Genomic DNA, 15,697 nt, shown 5'->3' with positions numbered 1-15,697 from the left:
AATAGCACAACTGTTGGGTTCTCGGCTCTGGCTTTGAAAAGTTCATTGGGTATGACTTTTTTTTGAGCGATAGTATTCCTGTCTGAGTTACAGAAAAGGAATATTTGCTTCAGAAACAAAGAACCTTCTTGTGCTGAGTCTTGAGGAAAACTGTGAGGAAAAGATCTGTAAGAGCCAAATCCACTAATTTATTTACGAAGCCTTATAGTTACTTTAATACGTTTTCTTTCATAGGAGGTTGACATGATCCCTAATTCATAATCAACCTGTGGCTCATTTAATTTTCAATTCAATCCACCTCTTGCTTTAAGTCTGTAGAATAATTTGTAGTTTAGATGAGTGGAAATTACCTCCATGCACAATATAGTGAGGATATCAAGAATCTTGAAAATGTGTATTCATTCATCCCACTTTAAAACCCAAAAAAGCCCTGTGCAGTCATTTAAAGCACACAAAAGCATACTGATTTTAAATTTTCATTTGTGATCTGTGCAAGCTGAAACAGATGTTTTACAGGTATTTGAGTGAAGCTGCCAGAGGTTTATTTTTATTAGTTTAAACAGGAATTCTTGCCTCTCTGGGTCACAGGTCTGTAGGCCATATCTGGCTTGCCTGCAGATTATTAGTAAGAAGACAGATAGCATTAGAAGTTTATGTTTTGGTGTGCTTGAGTAAGGTAATTAAACTCTTCTGTTTTCAGTCAGTTCTGCTGTGGAAAAGGCCTTGTGTGTAATGTGAAGTATCTTGTATGGACAACTTTTATTTAAGATGTTTGGAGAATCCTTTTCAGAAAATGTTATTAAGAAGTGCCAGTTGTGTAAAAGAAAAACCTTTTGCAGAGAGAATTTCTAGTTGAATTGGCATTTTTTATTTCTGATATCATTGTTATTTAGATTAAATCAAAACTACAGCTTTTTACTATAATGCTTGTCTTCTGTCCATCTCTATTTTAAATGCTTCCTTTAGAAGGCTGGAGATCATAACTCTCTAAATACACCTACCTAACTTTTCCCAAGTTCTATAGGAAGCTAACAAAACTTCATGCTAAAACCAAACAAAAATTGCTGTTTTCTTCATTTCCCTTGCTCCTGAGGGGTGTGTTGAAAATTTTGCATTTTCCATCTAAAATCATATTGACTGTTATATCTCCTCTTTGTCATCCTTTTGTTTGCTGTCAGTACTCCCATTAAAAATGGGTAGGCAGCTTAATTGTTGTCCTCCATCCTATTCCATCTTCCCTTGACTGAAGGGAAGGAGAAAAATCTTGTTTCAATGAAACTTTTTGAGCCTCAACCACTGTTATGTTGCCTTAAACTGAACTAAAGCATTAAGATTTTCCTGCTAATGAACTGTACCAGAAGGAGTTCCCTTTTCTGTGTCTGTTTTTCTCAGGGCTTCTGTCTTTTATATTAGTCATAAAATGGTGTAGGTTAGCTCTAAGACATAATTACCCAGTTTCTAAAGGTCAGTACACTGTACTTCATTTCCACCATTCACCTTAGCAATTACCCACTTCATTGATAGTACCTTGACCTCACCCTATGCTTCCACCATTATTCCTATTGAATTGAATTGAAAAGTAAAATTCAGTGCAAGTTTGTGGAGGCATTTTCTGGAGAGAAAATATTCACATTTGAATGGAAAATGAAACATCCTGAGTTTTTTTCACATGTAACACTGAGCTGCAAATTTTTTCTTTCACTTGTTGCTTTCAATTCCTCTATAAATCAGAATCTGTGGTTCCACCCAAGAACATCTAAAATACTTATTTTCTGTACACATATTACAATGTGTATTTTACGTGGAAAAAAAGCCCTGAAATTCTTTTCAGTGTAGATGTGAGATAGGTATCACTGATATTCAGTCAATTTGCATTTTTTAATTGAAGTTTCAGTAATAAATTTCAAAATGAAAAGTAAATATTACTGTTCCTGTGAAATGTTTTTGTGTGAAAAGTGAAAGGAGAACAGTAGACTTTCAGACAGTAATAGATTAATTTAAAGGCCATATTTTTTTCATGTAATGAAGAGGGAAAAAGACGTTTTAAAAAAATGCCAGGTTCCCTTTAAAGAAACACAGGAACATGTCTATGTGTATACACATACACATACATGTATGTACTTTATATACACATATATACCCACAGAAATTTCATTAGGTCATTTCAAAACAGCTAACGCTTTTTGAATGATTGCCTTGTGTTGCATTTTCAACAGCATCTGGCTCAACTTCCTTACTGAGAAAAGTTCCTCTAGCTGCTTTCCTCATCTTGCTGTATTAGGTCTGACAACACTTGTTTTCTCTGGCTGTGTAGTGGAAAGGAAAGCAGATCTGCATAAGTTACTTGCACGATGGATGAGGTGATTTTCAGCCTTTTGAGATTGTAGCATGGAGTAGACCAAAAGACCCCAGGGATGCATTCAAGCTCAGTGGGGAGGAAAAGGTCCCTCACAGAGCAGCTCTACTTGTGCAGTTATGAAACAGTCTACAGAGCTCATCAGTGTATGTAACTACACTTTTTTTCCTTCCCGTTTTTTTTTTTTTAAAGTGAGAAAGTTACTTTCTCTAAAGGTAGGGGGCTTATAATTGGAAAATAAAGTTGGTGAGTTTTTTCAAATGAAAAAAAAAAAAAAAAATTCCAAATCTTATTTCTAGAGGGGAACATATCCCTGAAGCTTTTTTTGTTTTGCTTTGTTTTAATGAGAGGAATACATTCTCAGAAATTTGAGTTAACATTTAGCATTGCCTTTGATCATTGCATTTAATCTTTTCCAGAAGCTAAAGCACGAAGTTATAAAAACACCCTAATTCTTACAACATCTCAAAGAGGGCTGAGCAGACTTGGGTGTGTTCTGAAAGACCATAACCCTGCAAGATTTCGTGCACAAAATTACAATAAAGAGATCATGAAATACTTAATTTTGCTTGTTCTTTCTAACTGAATTCCAGATCTGATTTTTTGCTTTGCTTTAGTCTCTCTACTCATTTTGGGAGAAGCATCTTCCCAAAGTGCTTAAGTTTATATGTTTTATATGAATGTACCTTCACCTCTTACTTAAAAATACAACTCTTAGAATCACAGAATCTTAGAATCATTTCGGTTGGAAAAGACCTTTAGGATCATTGAGTCCAACCATAAACCTAACGCTGCCAAGTCCTCCGCTAAAACACGTCACTAAGCACCACATCTACACATCTTTTAAACACCTCCAGGGATGGTGACTCAACCTCTTCCCTGGGCAGCCTCTTCCAATGCTTGACAACCATTTTGGTGAATAAATTTTTCCTAATATCCAATCTAAACCTCCCCTGGCGCAACTTGAGGCCATTTCCTCTTGTCCTATCACTTGCAACTTGAGAGAAGAGACCAACACCCACCTCGCTACAACCTCCTTCCAGGTAGTTGCAGAGAGCGTTAAGGTCTCCCCTCAGCCTCCTTTTCTCCAGGCTAAACAGTCCCAGTTCCCTCAGCCACTCCTCATAAGACTTCTGCTCCAGACCCTTCACCAGCTTCGTTGCCCTTCTCTGGACACGCTCCAGCACCTCAGTGTCTTTCTTGTAGTGAGGGGCCCAAAACTGAACACAGTATTCGAGGTGTGGTCCCACCAGTGCCCAGTACAGTGGGCTGATCACTTCCCTACTCCTGCTGGCCACACTATTTCTGATACAAGCCAGGATGCTATTGGCCTTCTTGGCCACCTAGGCACACCGCCAGCTCATATTTAGCCGGCTGTTGATCACCACTCCCAAGTCCTTTTCTGCCAGGCAGCTTTCCAGCCACTCTTCCCTAACCCTGTAGCATTGCATGGGGTTGTTGTGACCCAAGTGCAGGACCCAGCACTTAGCCTTGTGAAGTCGTACTTCAATTAGAAAAACAGTAGTGCAATTCTTGAATGGGATATTACTGCTGTCAATATCTGTATTTCATCTTTGAAGTAAGGTGAACAGCAAGAGAATATAACATTGCAACTTCTAACTCACTTTAAAAAAAAAAAATATGTATAACTGACCCGACTTTCTTTTTTTATGGATTCAAGTGCACAACTAAAAGCTGTAATAATACTGTACATTCATAGGTTTTCTGAGGCCTTTGTGGTGAACATACTGTTGCTTCTGTCATGAGTAATCAGTAAACCATTAAGATGTTTTAGTTCTTAATTAAATTATGAGAATGAAGCTAATTCATGGAACAAGTAGCCGAACTTGCATAAGAAATATTTCTCAGACCTGATACACGCAGTACCCATACTGCTTAAAGAATTAAGAGTTGCTTAAATTGTTTTGAAAATATGACTGAGTAACAAATGGTAAGTAAAACTGGATTAATGTATGTCATTGGACAAATATTGTAAGCAGCAAATATTTTTCCATTGTTTGAATTTTAGTTCTGCAAATATCGATATGTATCTTTACACATTTATTATTCTGCATGCCGGAATTATCCTGCTTAAAGACTGTGATGACTTGATCAGATTATCTATTAATATAGAACATAAAATTTAGGAAAAAGTAATGTAAAATAATATTCTTTAAGTCTCATTGAAAAGAAATATATGCATCCTTCTTTACTTTAGGTAGATTAATTAGTAACCAACAAATACTTGGTCAGTAATTTCCAGTTATTTTCATACTTTAAAAAAAATTAATAAATTCCCCTTCATGGCCTTTTTAATAGCAGTATTTCAGTTTTCCACTAAATGAGTTAAAATGTATGATTTCAGACTAAATGAGTTAAAATGTATGATTTCAGACGTAATTAATTTAATTTTTTTCAAGATAAAATATGTTAAAAAGTTTGTACAGAAAGATGAAACTAGTCACTTCAGGAACACCTGTGCTCCTTATAAAAAACAACAGGGGTATCCAAGCTGTTTTCTGCAATCTATATTACATTTGTATGAACCTCTCCTGTCTGTTTTAAATGCAAATACATAAATATTTGCAACATAGCTCCATCAAGGATGGGGTGTGGAATCTTGAGATTAAAAGCAGCCCTGAGGTAAAGAGAGACTTCCCTCTGCAGTCTTCTTCCAGCTCTTTACAACAGCTCATATCAGCCAGCTGCCCTTGAGGGCCACCTGAACTCCTGGAGCTGGAAGGGCCCTGACAGGGGTTTTGGGGTGTGGGTTGGATTAGGAATGCATTGAACAGGTGTGGGAGACAAATTCTATCTACAAGGTTGATCTTTTTAGCTGGGAGTGACTAAATTACACACGATGACTTTGTGAAGTTGGTGTTCTGACTTGAAATCTGAAAGCTGGGACCTGGCACCTCACTTTTTTTGCACATTCTTTACCAAAGAGGAAAAAGAGAACAAATAGTTCCTTTGAGAGCAGTATATGAAAAGTGTTATTTGGAATAAGTACAGGGTATAGTTTGGGAAAATTCTAATGAACAACAAACCAACCCTGATTACTAACACTCTGAAAATTACTATTTCAGATAATACGAATTCTAGTACTTTGCTGGACAATGAATTATAGTAAAATCAATGATACCAAAATTGTCTAGTCATGATTTTGTACAAGTTAGTATTTTTTTCTGACTTTATTATGGAGTTCTTTATGTAGATGGTATATTAAATATTTAAATTTATCATTATTAGAGCTTGTAGACATCTTGGGTGCAATGAATTGAAATTTTACAGACACAGAGATAAGTAAGTTTATCTTTGACATCATATCTTGGTTTGGTAGTCATCTTGTGCTTAAATGCCTGACTGAAATTCAACCTTGGATGGCTTTGTGATTTCCCTCTACTTGAAGTCTGCCAAAAATGAATTGGTATTGATTATTGTTATCACTGTGAAAAGGTGAACTTTCAGGCTTAAAATTTGAGTTGTGTCTTTTGGCAGATGCTTTGTAAGAACATAGGGCTTTCTTGAGTTTCAAATCTTTCATGGGTACTTGTAAGACATTATGCCTGCATATTTATTTAGAAAAATACAGTATTTGTGATTGTAGTCTAGTAGATGGTATTTGAACAACTATAAACCTGCACAGTTTGAGGGGGGAAAAATGATTTGGTGCTAAATAGAGGTATGTGATCCCTCCTTTTCCAGTTATTGTACAGAAATCCAGTGGATAGAGCTTAAAGACCTCGTTAGGAACATGTGAGCATCTAACATTGTCTTGTGCGTTGGAGTTAACACCTTGTACTCTACCACTAGTGAGTAGCCCAAGCAAAAAAAAAACCAAACACAAAAACAAGGGTACAAAATTATCCTTCCCTGGTTCCCTATTTAATCTCAGTACAGATGTTTATCCCATTCTAAGGAATTCAGCTTGCTAAATAACCTCTAAAGACTGTGAGGTAGCCTGAATATAAAATACATAGGCCTTCACTCTGTTGTATTTTTCTTTACCCAGATGGACCACCTCCCAAAACTAGCAGTTTTGTAGCTGTGTAAAGTTTTCATACAAGAACAAGTTCATAATGTAAAAACAACTGCTGAATAGCATAATTGTTTAAAAAGTTAAAATTAGTTCCCAGTTAGTCTGCCAATATGATACAGAGTACGAAAGGTATATATTCCTTCCTTTCTTACTTGCTAGTTTGCCTAATCTTAGATCAAAGGCCCATTTTAGTTTTAAGAACTGTTTCAGAGTTCTCTCCAAATAGTACCCTCCAACAGTGTATCATGATGTTAAGACTGGCCAAGGTTTTAGGAATTCTGTTGGGTGTGTGTGCAGAGGGTTGTTCATTTGTTATTCTTGTTGTTTTCTTTGTTAACGGGAGCAAATAATCCATGATGAGAAGGAACAGCCTGAGGAAGTCTTTTGTTGGTAAAATAAAATGCCTTTAAACATAATCCATTCAGTTTTTAACTCTTTAACAATTGACTTTTCTAAGTGAAGTAGTTGGTACTTATCCTCTGTACTTAGAATCATAGAGTATCTCAAGTTGGAAGAGACCCATAAGGATCATCGAGTCCAACTCCCTGCTCCTCGCAGGACTACCTACAACTAAACCATGTGACTAAGAGCATTGTCCAGATACTCCTTGAACTCTGACAGGCTTGGTACTGTGACCACTTCCCTGGGGAGCCTGTTCCAGTGACTGACCACTCTTTCAGTGAAGAACCTTTTCATAATGTCCAATCTGAACTTCCCCTGGCGCAGCTTCATGCCATTTCTTCATGTCCTGTCACTGGTCACCAGAGAGAGGAGATCAGCACCTCCCCCTTGAGGAAGTTGTAGACTGCGATGAGGGATGAGGTCACCTCTCAGCCTTCTCTTCTCCAGGCTGAACAAACCAAGTGACCACAGCCGCTCCTTTTAAGTGTTGCCCTCGAGACTGTTCACCATCTTGGTTGCCCTCCTCTGGACACACTCTAATAGTTTGGTGTCCTTCTTATATTGAGGCTCACAAAACTGCACATAGTACTCAAGGTGGGGTCACACCAGTGCAGTATAGAGTGGGACAACCACCTCCTTCAACTGGCCAGCTATGCTGTGCTTGATGCACCCCAGGACATGGTTAACCCTTTTGGCTGCCAAGGCATATTGTTGACTCATATTCAACTTCCCATCAACCCAAACCCCCAGATCTCATTCTGTGAGGCTGCTCTCCAGCCTCTGGTCCCCCAATTTGTACATATAACCAGGACTGCCCCATCCCACATGGAGAAACTGGCACTTGCTCTCGTTAAATTTCATCCTGTTGGTGATTGCCATACGGTATGTGAATTGGCTTAGAAATGGAATTTGGAGATGGCTCTAATTAATTTGCTAATGAAGCATTTTCTTGTAATGTCTTAGTCATTTTGTCTTTGATTTCCTATTTATTCCACGGATTATACTTTAGTATTTAGATGCAACTTTAGTTCATAAAGTGCCCATACCTAAATAATGTAAGCCTTTGGACATTATGGACGTCATTTTCAAATGGATAAGCTTATGGTCGGGGTCTGATTTATACATGGAAACTGTTTGAAATATCAGCACTGCTGTTTGTCTTTTATTGTTTTTCATCATGAGAAGATGAAGCTTGTGGAGCTTTTTTCTTCCCCCTACTTTACACAGTCTTTTGGGGAATCCTCTATTTTATTGTATATAGAATACTAGCTGGAGAAATATCTGGAAAAATATTATCATCGTTAGTAAACAATCACTTGTTATTTTCCATCAAATATGATTTTTGTCCTTACTAGACAGACTCAAAAAGCACTTCTACTTTCCTCTGAAAATCTGAATGAGTCTCTTCAACTTTATAGAGTTTCTAACTGTTTTTATTTGCTCAGAAATAAGGTGGGAACAGACAAGTTTACTCTTTGATTTAGCTAGATAATCCTATTGTTACAATCCACAGGGTCTGAATTATGTTCCCCTGATGCTGTAACACCTTATTCTCTTTGCTTCATGTTCAGTAGCTTTTCATTATTTGCCAGAAATTGATTTTAAAATAAAATTAACCAATATCTGAAAAAGTACACCTCTCTGGCTCTTTCTAAAGCCTGGTTGGCACAGACATCCTGTTTCTTCAGTGAAGAACTGCCTTGTGCTGTTGTCAGTCTCTACTTTTATCAAATAATTGATTTCAGTTCTCACTGAACTGAAAATTGTAAAGTTCTTAAAATTTTTACTTTTATGTATGTCATGGTGTAGCCCTATTTGGCAATTAAGTACCACACAGCCACTCACTCACTCCTGCCCCGGTGGGATGGAGGAGAGAATCAAAGAGCAAAAGTAAGAAAACTCATGCGTTGAGATAAAGACAGTTTAATAGGTAAAGCAAAAGCCACGCACGCAAGCAAAGCAAAGCAAGGAATTCATTCACAACTTCCCATGGGCAGGCAGGTGTTCAGCCATCTCCAGGAAAGCAGGGCTCCATCACGCATAATGGTTACTTGGGAAGACAAATGCCATCACCCTGAACATCCCCCCCTTCCTTCCTCTTCCCCAGCTTTATATACTGAGCATGACATCATATGCTATGGAATAGCCCTGTGGTCATTCGAGGTCAGCTGTCCCAGCTGTGTCCCCTCCCCGCTTCTTGTGCACCTGGCAGAGCATGTGAAGCTGAAAAGTCCTTGATTTAGTATAGGCACTACTTAGCAACAACTAAAACATCTCTGTATTATCAACACTGTTTTCAGCACAAATCCAAAACATAGCCCCATACTAGCTACTATAAAGAAGATGAACTCTATCCCAGCCAAAACCAGCACAATGTATTATAATCTCTTCTTTTTTTCACCTCAGTTCAAATAACTGGAATCTTTCATTTTCACAGTTTTTAATCTATCAATCTCTTTTAATGTTCTCATAAGTACCAGTTAATAATAACTTGTTAGTAGTAAGTACTTGTCAATAATAATCTTCTGATAAATATCTGTCAGTACCTGATAGGTACCTGTTTTGTGCTATGAAAATAAATTAATTTTACCAGTTTTTCTTTTGAAATCTGAGGAACGTTTCATACATTCTTGACAAAACCTCTGTCTTGTTGTCTCTGAAGAGTAAATAAAACCAGTTGTTAGGTAATTACTTTATATGACTTAGTAACATGGCTTTTCGTTGATATATTTAATTCATCCTATATGTGGATTAGATAAATGAATTCAGAAAGCTTGGTTATCCTAAATTAAGGTTACAGCATTGGCCATAAAAGATAATTTTTTCCTTAAGACTATCAATTGTGACCTGAAGAAACAGAGTAGTTTGAAAACTTAAAAATCCTTCCTCTGGTTATTAGGATAGCAGTTTCTAGTACTGAAGACATACTTTAGAACTTCTTCAGTTTAATGAATATTCATTATAGTCCTTCTGAAGTGTAAACAGACTATAACTAAAAACGTGGTGATTTTTCATCTTTGGGGAATAAAAAGTGAACTTTGACACTGTCAAACTGAAATCAGTCTCAATTTTATTTAAATCAATTTTTTTTATTAATTTTTTAAATACTATTATTCCATAAATAGCATGAAAAGAAATAAGATTTGTTTACCAGTTACTATATTAAAACATTACCTATGCTTTACTTTTGTAAAGGTACAATTAATGTACCTCTTGGTTTTTTTCTTTTCAAATTCAAGTACTTAACTTTATGAAACATGGAAAATTTATATCTTGGACTGATTTCTAAGATGCCCACCTTATTCTGAGGTGAGGCCATTCGCCTCACCCTGTAACGAACAGTTTTTTTAAATTATATTATTCCTCTTTTTCTCTCTTTCGGTTGTTCTTCCCCCCACCCCAACCCTTCCCAGCTGGAAAGACTGCAGTTTGAGAATGCCTCTGAATGGGGAAAGAGAGAGAGACTTGAAGCAGAAAAGCAAAGTTTGGAAGAAGACAACAGAAGATTGAAGTTGCAGGTAAAAGAAATTCAGGGACTTCTGGAGATGAAAAATAAAGCAACACTAACTAAATCAAGTTGTGATCATCAAAATGCACAAAGTAAGCTGCTGGTTAAAAATAAGGTATGTGCACTGCTTAGTTTGATTACTTGGGGAGCATTCCCAAAAAGAATTACTATTTCATAATGTCAAAATGTGTCCCTAAAACAAGGGTTGTGCAAGACAGAACAGCCCTGTCTGCATCTCAGACCTGGACAATTAGAATTCAGTGACTTTGAATTTCTGTAGGGTACAGAAACAGAAGGAAGTATCTTTTCATTTTTAAAAGGAGCAGGGGGAAATGACAAGACTGACAAGACTAGGGAGCAAAAGTGAAGACTGGGAGGAACAGAAGAGATTAAGTAAGGTTTGGTAGCTACAGAGTCCCGATGAAGGTCAAAGCAAAAAAAGCTGAGGGACAAGTAATTTCTCAGTCTTGCTGAATATTGAATCTCTTATTGGGGAAGAGAGAACTGAAGGAAGAGCCTTATTTCTTGTTTTTTATTCCTCTAAAGATCTGTTCACTTTTAAACCTTATTGTACTGCTAAAAATGATGTGATAAATTATTCAGAGACTCTTATCTGTGGGTATTTCCTTTATTTTGTGTTTTTCTATGCCATTAATTAAGTAGTAATCCAGAAGGCTCCCACTTTCATTAAGACTCTGAAAGCTGTGTAAAAGAAAGCAAAAAAAACCCCAAACCCAACAAATCAGTAAATGTACATACTTGATGTTACAACTTGGGCAGTGCAAAACAGTAACATTCTTATTTGCCTAAATAAGAAATAAAGTAATTTATGTGCATTTACTGTTAAATAATGGCAGTCTGAGTAATTAGGATCAGATTTACGGTATAGTTACACTTGGTAACTTCTCTTGGGAAAGATTAAGAGAGGGAGGTCTGTAGTTGAGGTCTGCTTTTAAATGTAATGATATGATTTTTCTGTATTTCTCTGATGGCTAAGGAACAGCAAATTGCAATTCACACATATAGCTTACCTTTATAAAATATCTTACATAACAAACACCTGGTTTGGATTTGTCTTTACTGGTATTTATTTTATGATATCCTATCATATCACACCATATCATACCATATCATATCAACATTTTCATGATTTCTTTTTAATGCAAGTAATTTGAGGTTGGAGATGTGGCCAGAAAGATGCTTATTTGCTAAGGCATGTTACTGTAGTTCAAATATCTTTTAGTTATATGGATGTGTTGGGTTTGTTTAGTTTTTTTTTTTTTAAATGTTACATAGAATACTGGACATCTGTGATCAGCTCTGTCTGTTAGTATCACATCTCTAACTGACACAACTTCACATCCTTTTATCAAAGTCAAAAGGTGGAGAGGGGAGCCCAGTCATCTCTGTTTTGTTATCATAAAAGTTAATGTCCCTGCAGTGTTTCCCTTTTCATAGCTGATGATTTGAGGATAAGATTGTCTTCAAAACTATTATCAGTTTAAAGGAGAAAATTAAAAATTGTATTTTAGTGTCAGCTGAAACTATGTAATCCATCATCTGGTGGACAGGTAACAGTTCTCATCCAAAGATTAGGGTGGGAACTGATTTAATTGCAGCTGTTTCTATCTCTGATTCACAAGAACTGCAAATCATGGAATGACAGAATAAGTCAGGCTGGAATGGACCTCAGGAGATGTTCAGTCCAACTTCCCACTCCAAGCAAGGTCAGCTCTGAGGTCAGACCAGGTAGCTCAAGGCTCTGTCCAGCAAGGTCTCAAAAACCTCCAGGACTGCACAACCTCTCTGGGCAGCCTGCTTGTAATGGGTTGACCCCAGCTGGTAGGTAAGCTCCCACCCAGTCCTCATTCACTCCCCAACAGTGGGATGGGGGAGAGAATTGGAAGGGCAAAATTGAGAAAAACCTCATGGGTTGAGATAAAGACAGTTTAATAAGTGAAGGGAAAAAAAAAAAAAGAAGAAAACCCAATAAGTGACTCAAAAGCAATCACACACCACCAGCAGACCAATGCCCAGCCAGTCCCCAAGCAACAGCTACCTCAGAAAAACCACCACCCCTCTATTGCTGCAATCTTGCCAATCTGACTGTCACTGCTTGTCATGGAGGTGCAGTAAAACGAACTCAAATGAGGGACAAGCTCAAACAGCTTTATTTCACAGAACAGCCAAAACCACACAACGGAAAACAATGAGAAACAGGGGTAAACCAAAACTCATCAACACTCCGGTAACATTTAACATATAACAGGTTTGAGGTGTCAGTTGGGTTATTGTTACTACACACTAATACACACAAGAATCATGATCCAAAGTGCGCACACACACTCGCTCACAAAGGGGGAAACTCTCTCCCCCTGTGGGTACCCAGAAGATACAATCGCTCACCCCGGGGCCAGGCGGGGGGGTGAGGGCTCACTCAAGGATCTTGCCAGAAGGAATCACTCACCACAGGAGGTGAGGGCACTCAGTCCCGGGAAGTTTCCTCAGGCAGCATCCTAACCGGAGGGGAGAGATCCCAAACCCAAGCCCGCTGCTCTGAGAAGACCACACTCAAAGAGGGTCTCCGGCTGCGCCCTATTTATACCCTGGGCCGGATCTGAGCTGTGGTCATAATTGGTCATGATCTAGAAGCTTCTCCGAGCCAAGGCGCCTCACTGGCTGTGCACCCTGTCAGGTGACCAAGGGGTCCCGCCTCTCCTGCTCCCCCTGCCGAGGTGCGTACGTGCCTGGCGGCACGGCAGAGCACGAAAGGCGCGAAAAGCCGGTGATCGCCGTGCCAAAAGCCTCGATCTGTATCGGGGGTGGGGGTGTGAAGCGTACCTGTCACACTGCTGAATTTCACAAGGTTGCTGTTGGCCCCCTCCTTCAGCTTGGTGACAGAGGTCCTTGATCTTGATTGGAGCACAGCATCTACAGGCAAGGATATTGCTTCTGCCTGCTCCAGCCTCAGGGCGAGATAGCATGGCCTCGATGGGAGCATTTTCCATCCGGAGCTGTGAATTGAGGCATCTGCTGTACCAGGAGCAGTTTTTCCAGTTTGGGCTGGGAGCCATGCCCTGTGGTGCATCACCACCAAGGTTGAGCAGTTCTGTAGTCTTCAGCAGAGTTTCCAGCCAGGGCTCCTTGCCAGGGCTTGCCATATTACCCTAATCATACTTGCTCCCTGTTTCCAGGGCTCCTGGTCTCTGGCTGCAGACAGAGCAAAAGGTACCACCACATTCTTCTGTGACAACAAAACCCTGTTGACAAGAGTAAAATAAAAGGTCAACAGTATTAGAGGAAAGAAGGAACGTGGTAAACCCTTAATGCCTCAATGAACTCTGTATTCACAGCAGCAAAAAGTTAGTAAGATAGGAACAGCCATTTGAGAAAAGTGACTCTACAAAGAGTTCATCTCCAAATCAGTCATGGCATTGGAGACCTGGCCAGCCATATGTGGAGAAGACAGGGGTTTGTAGAGTTAGTTAGCATATTTTTTTAACCTTGCTGCTACCATTAAGTGAAAAACAAGGGTTAAGGAAGGAGAGAGTGGCTTTTTCAAGGATTCCAGCCTAACTCAAGCTATATCTTAGGTGGAATCTGTCTATTCCTATGTAGAGATAACCAAATGTCACTGTTGATCCTTTCTAATTTCTAACTGTCCCTATCTAATTTGCTCTAATACCATCAATAACCTGAAAAGAATGGCTTTGACTTCTGATTCAGAGGCCTTTTTTCTGGGATGGTAACTTGAGTTCAAATAAAATGTTATATGCAGGGTTAGAAGAGTGCAGAAGGATGATTTCTGTAAAATATGGGTGATGGTTAGATCTTTAGGTTAGCAAAGGGGAACATATGCAAGATTGAAACCACAGCTGTCTGAATATCTGTGTGCATCTTAATCTGAATGATTAGGGCTTTACTTAGCAAGTAGACAAGGGATATGGGTAATGTGTTACGGAATGAATTCCAGAGTAAAACACAGTTCCCTAACACCCTAGCTTCTCCAAAACCTGTATTTGGGAGATCCATTGTAGTTGTTTAGAACAACATACAGTGTTATTAATTGATGTACGGCTGATTTTTACTTTTGAAGGTTATAAAAAAAACAATGGCAACATTTTTTCTTTAATAACAGTTTTAGTAATATTAAAAATGTTATCAAAATACAGACATGAAGTCCTTACATCCTTGTCTAAATGATTTCATGTTGACAATTATCTTGCTCTTTGATATATATACCTCCACAGAATATAGAATTTGTGCAATCTCTTGCCACTTATGGTAGTGAATCATGCAAATTGAAGTTCTGAACACGAAAGTTAATATTTATTATGTTTTGCACAAAATGTGAGTCCTTAATATTGTTCTTAGCTGGCAGTATGTTGGTTTAAAATGTTTCCATGTGCAGTTTTTGAAAGGTTAAATTCTGTTGTACAAGATAAGCAGAATTGATGAAACAATTGAGATCAGACATTTTTACTATGCGGTTTTATCAATTGTACTTCTTAGAATGGAGAATACCATTTAAATTAATAACTGTGTTATTTGACAAATAGCATGGCAACAAACATTAAATGGATCTAACTGGTTCATCTAGGAAGAGATAAAATGAAGGAAAAAAAGCCTTGTTGATGGTATAGATCAATACCCAAAACATGCTGTTTGTGGAAAGAGATTTTCTATTTCATCTGTGAATATGACCTTGAAACAAATTTATAAATTAATTTTGAGGAATAATAGCTGTTCTTTTGTATTATCTCTAATTATTATTGTAAATATCTGGTTATTAAATATTAGATTCATTGAATGTAGTTTGTAGTGGACTTGTACAGAATCTAAGTGCAAAATGCTAAACTCTGGAGTTTGTGGATGCATAGACTGATTTTTTTTTATGTTTAATTTCCATCTTTAATATGATAAGGTTATAATGTTCTTAGGAAAAAATTCCATAGATTTTAAAGGTGAAACAATGGACATCATGTATTTTTAAGATGAAACCATTTTAGTTTAACATTACCTAACAAGATCGTTTTTAAATCATCAACATTTTAGGTTTGATTTTTCAGAATTAGGAAGCAGTCTATTTTTTATCCAAATAATTTGAAAAATTGGCTGTATTGGGTTTACATGGTAAGGTTTTTCTAGCAGGGAGGCTGCAGGGGTGGCCTCTCTGAGAAGAGATCAGGAGCTGCCCTGTGCCAGACACAACCGGTTCCAACTGGCTCCAAAAGGAAACCACCACTGGCCAAAGTTGAGCCCATTAGTGGTGCTGGTGGCACTTCTATGAAAACACATTTAAGATACAGTAAAAACTCTGAGCAGCAGTGTGTGATAGGGAGGAGTGAGGAAAAAATGTGAGAAAAAGCCCTGCAGACACCAAGGCCAGCGA

General features: G+C 38.0%; 1 protein-coding gene across 1 annotated transcript in view; it reads left to right on the top strand.

Moving 5' to 3' along the window:
- Nucleotides 1–10,483, top strand: part of CCDC102B (coiled-coil domain containing 102B) — a 38,467-nt gene extending 27,984 nt beyond the window's left edge. Inside the window, exon 5 of the mRNA XM_075495676.1 lies at nt 10,211–10,483. Within this exon, the coding sequence (XP_075351791.1) occupies nt 10,211–10,483 (273 nt within the window). The remainder of the gene's footprint in view (nt 1–10,210) is intronic.
- Nucleotides 10,484–15,697: the final 5,214 nt, after the last annotated feature.

The sequence above is a fragment of the Mycteria americana genome, chromosome 2, assembly GCF_035582795.1.
Source record: "Mycteria americana isolate JAX WOST 10 ecotype Jacksonville Zoo and Gardens chromosome 2, USCA_MyAme_1.0, whole genome shotgun sequence".
Taxonomy (NCBI): Eukaryota; Metazoa; Chordata; class Aves; order Ciconiiformes; family Ciconiidae; genus Mycteria; species Mycteria americana.
Note: the sequence above shows the minus strand (reverse complement) of the source record. Positions and strands in the feature narration are given on the sequence as shown.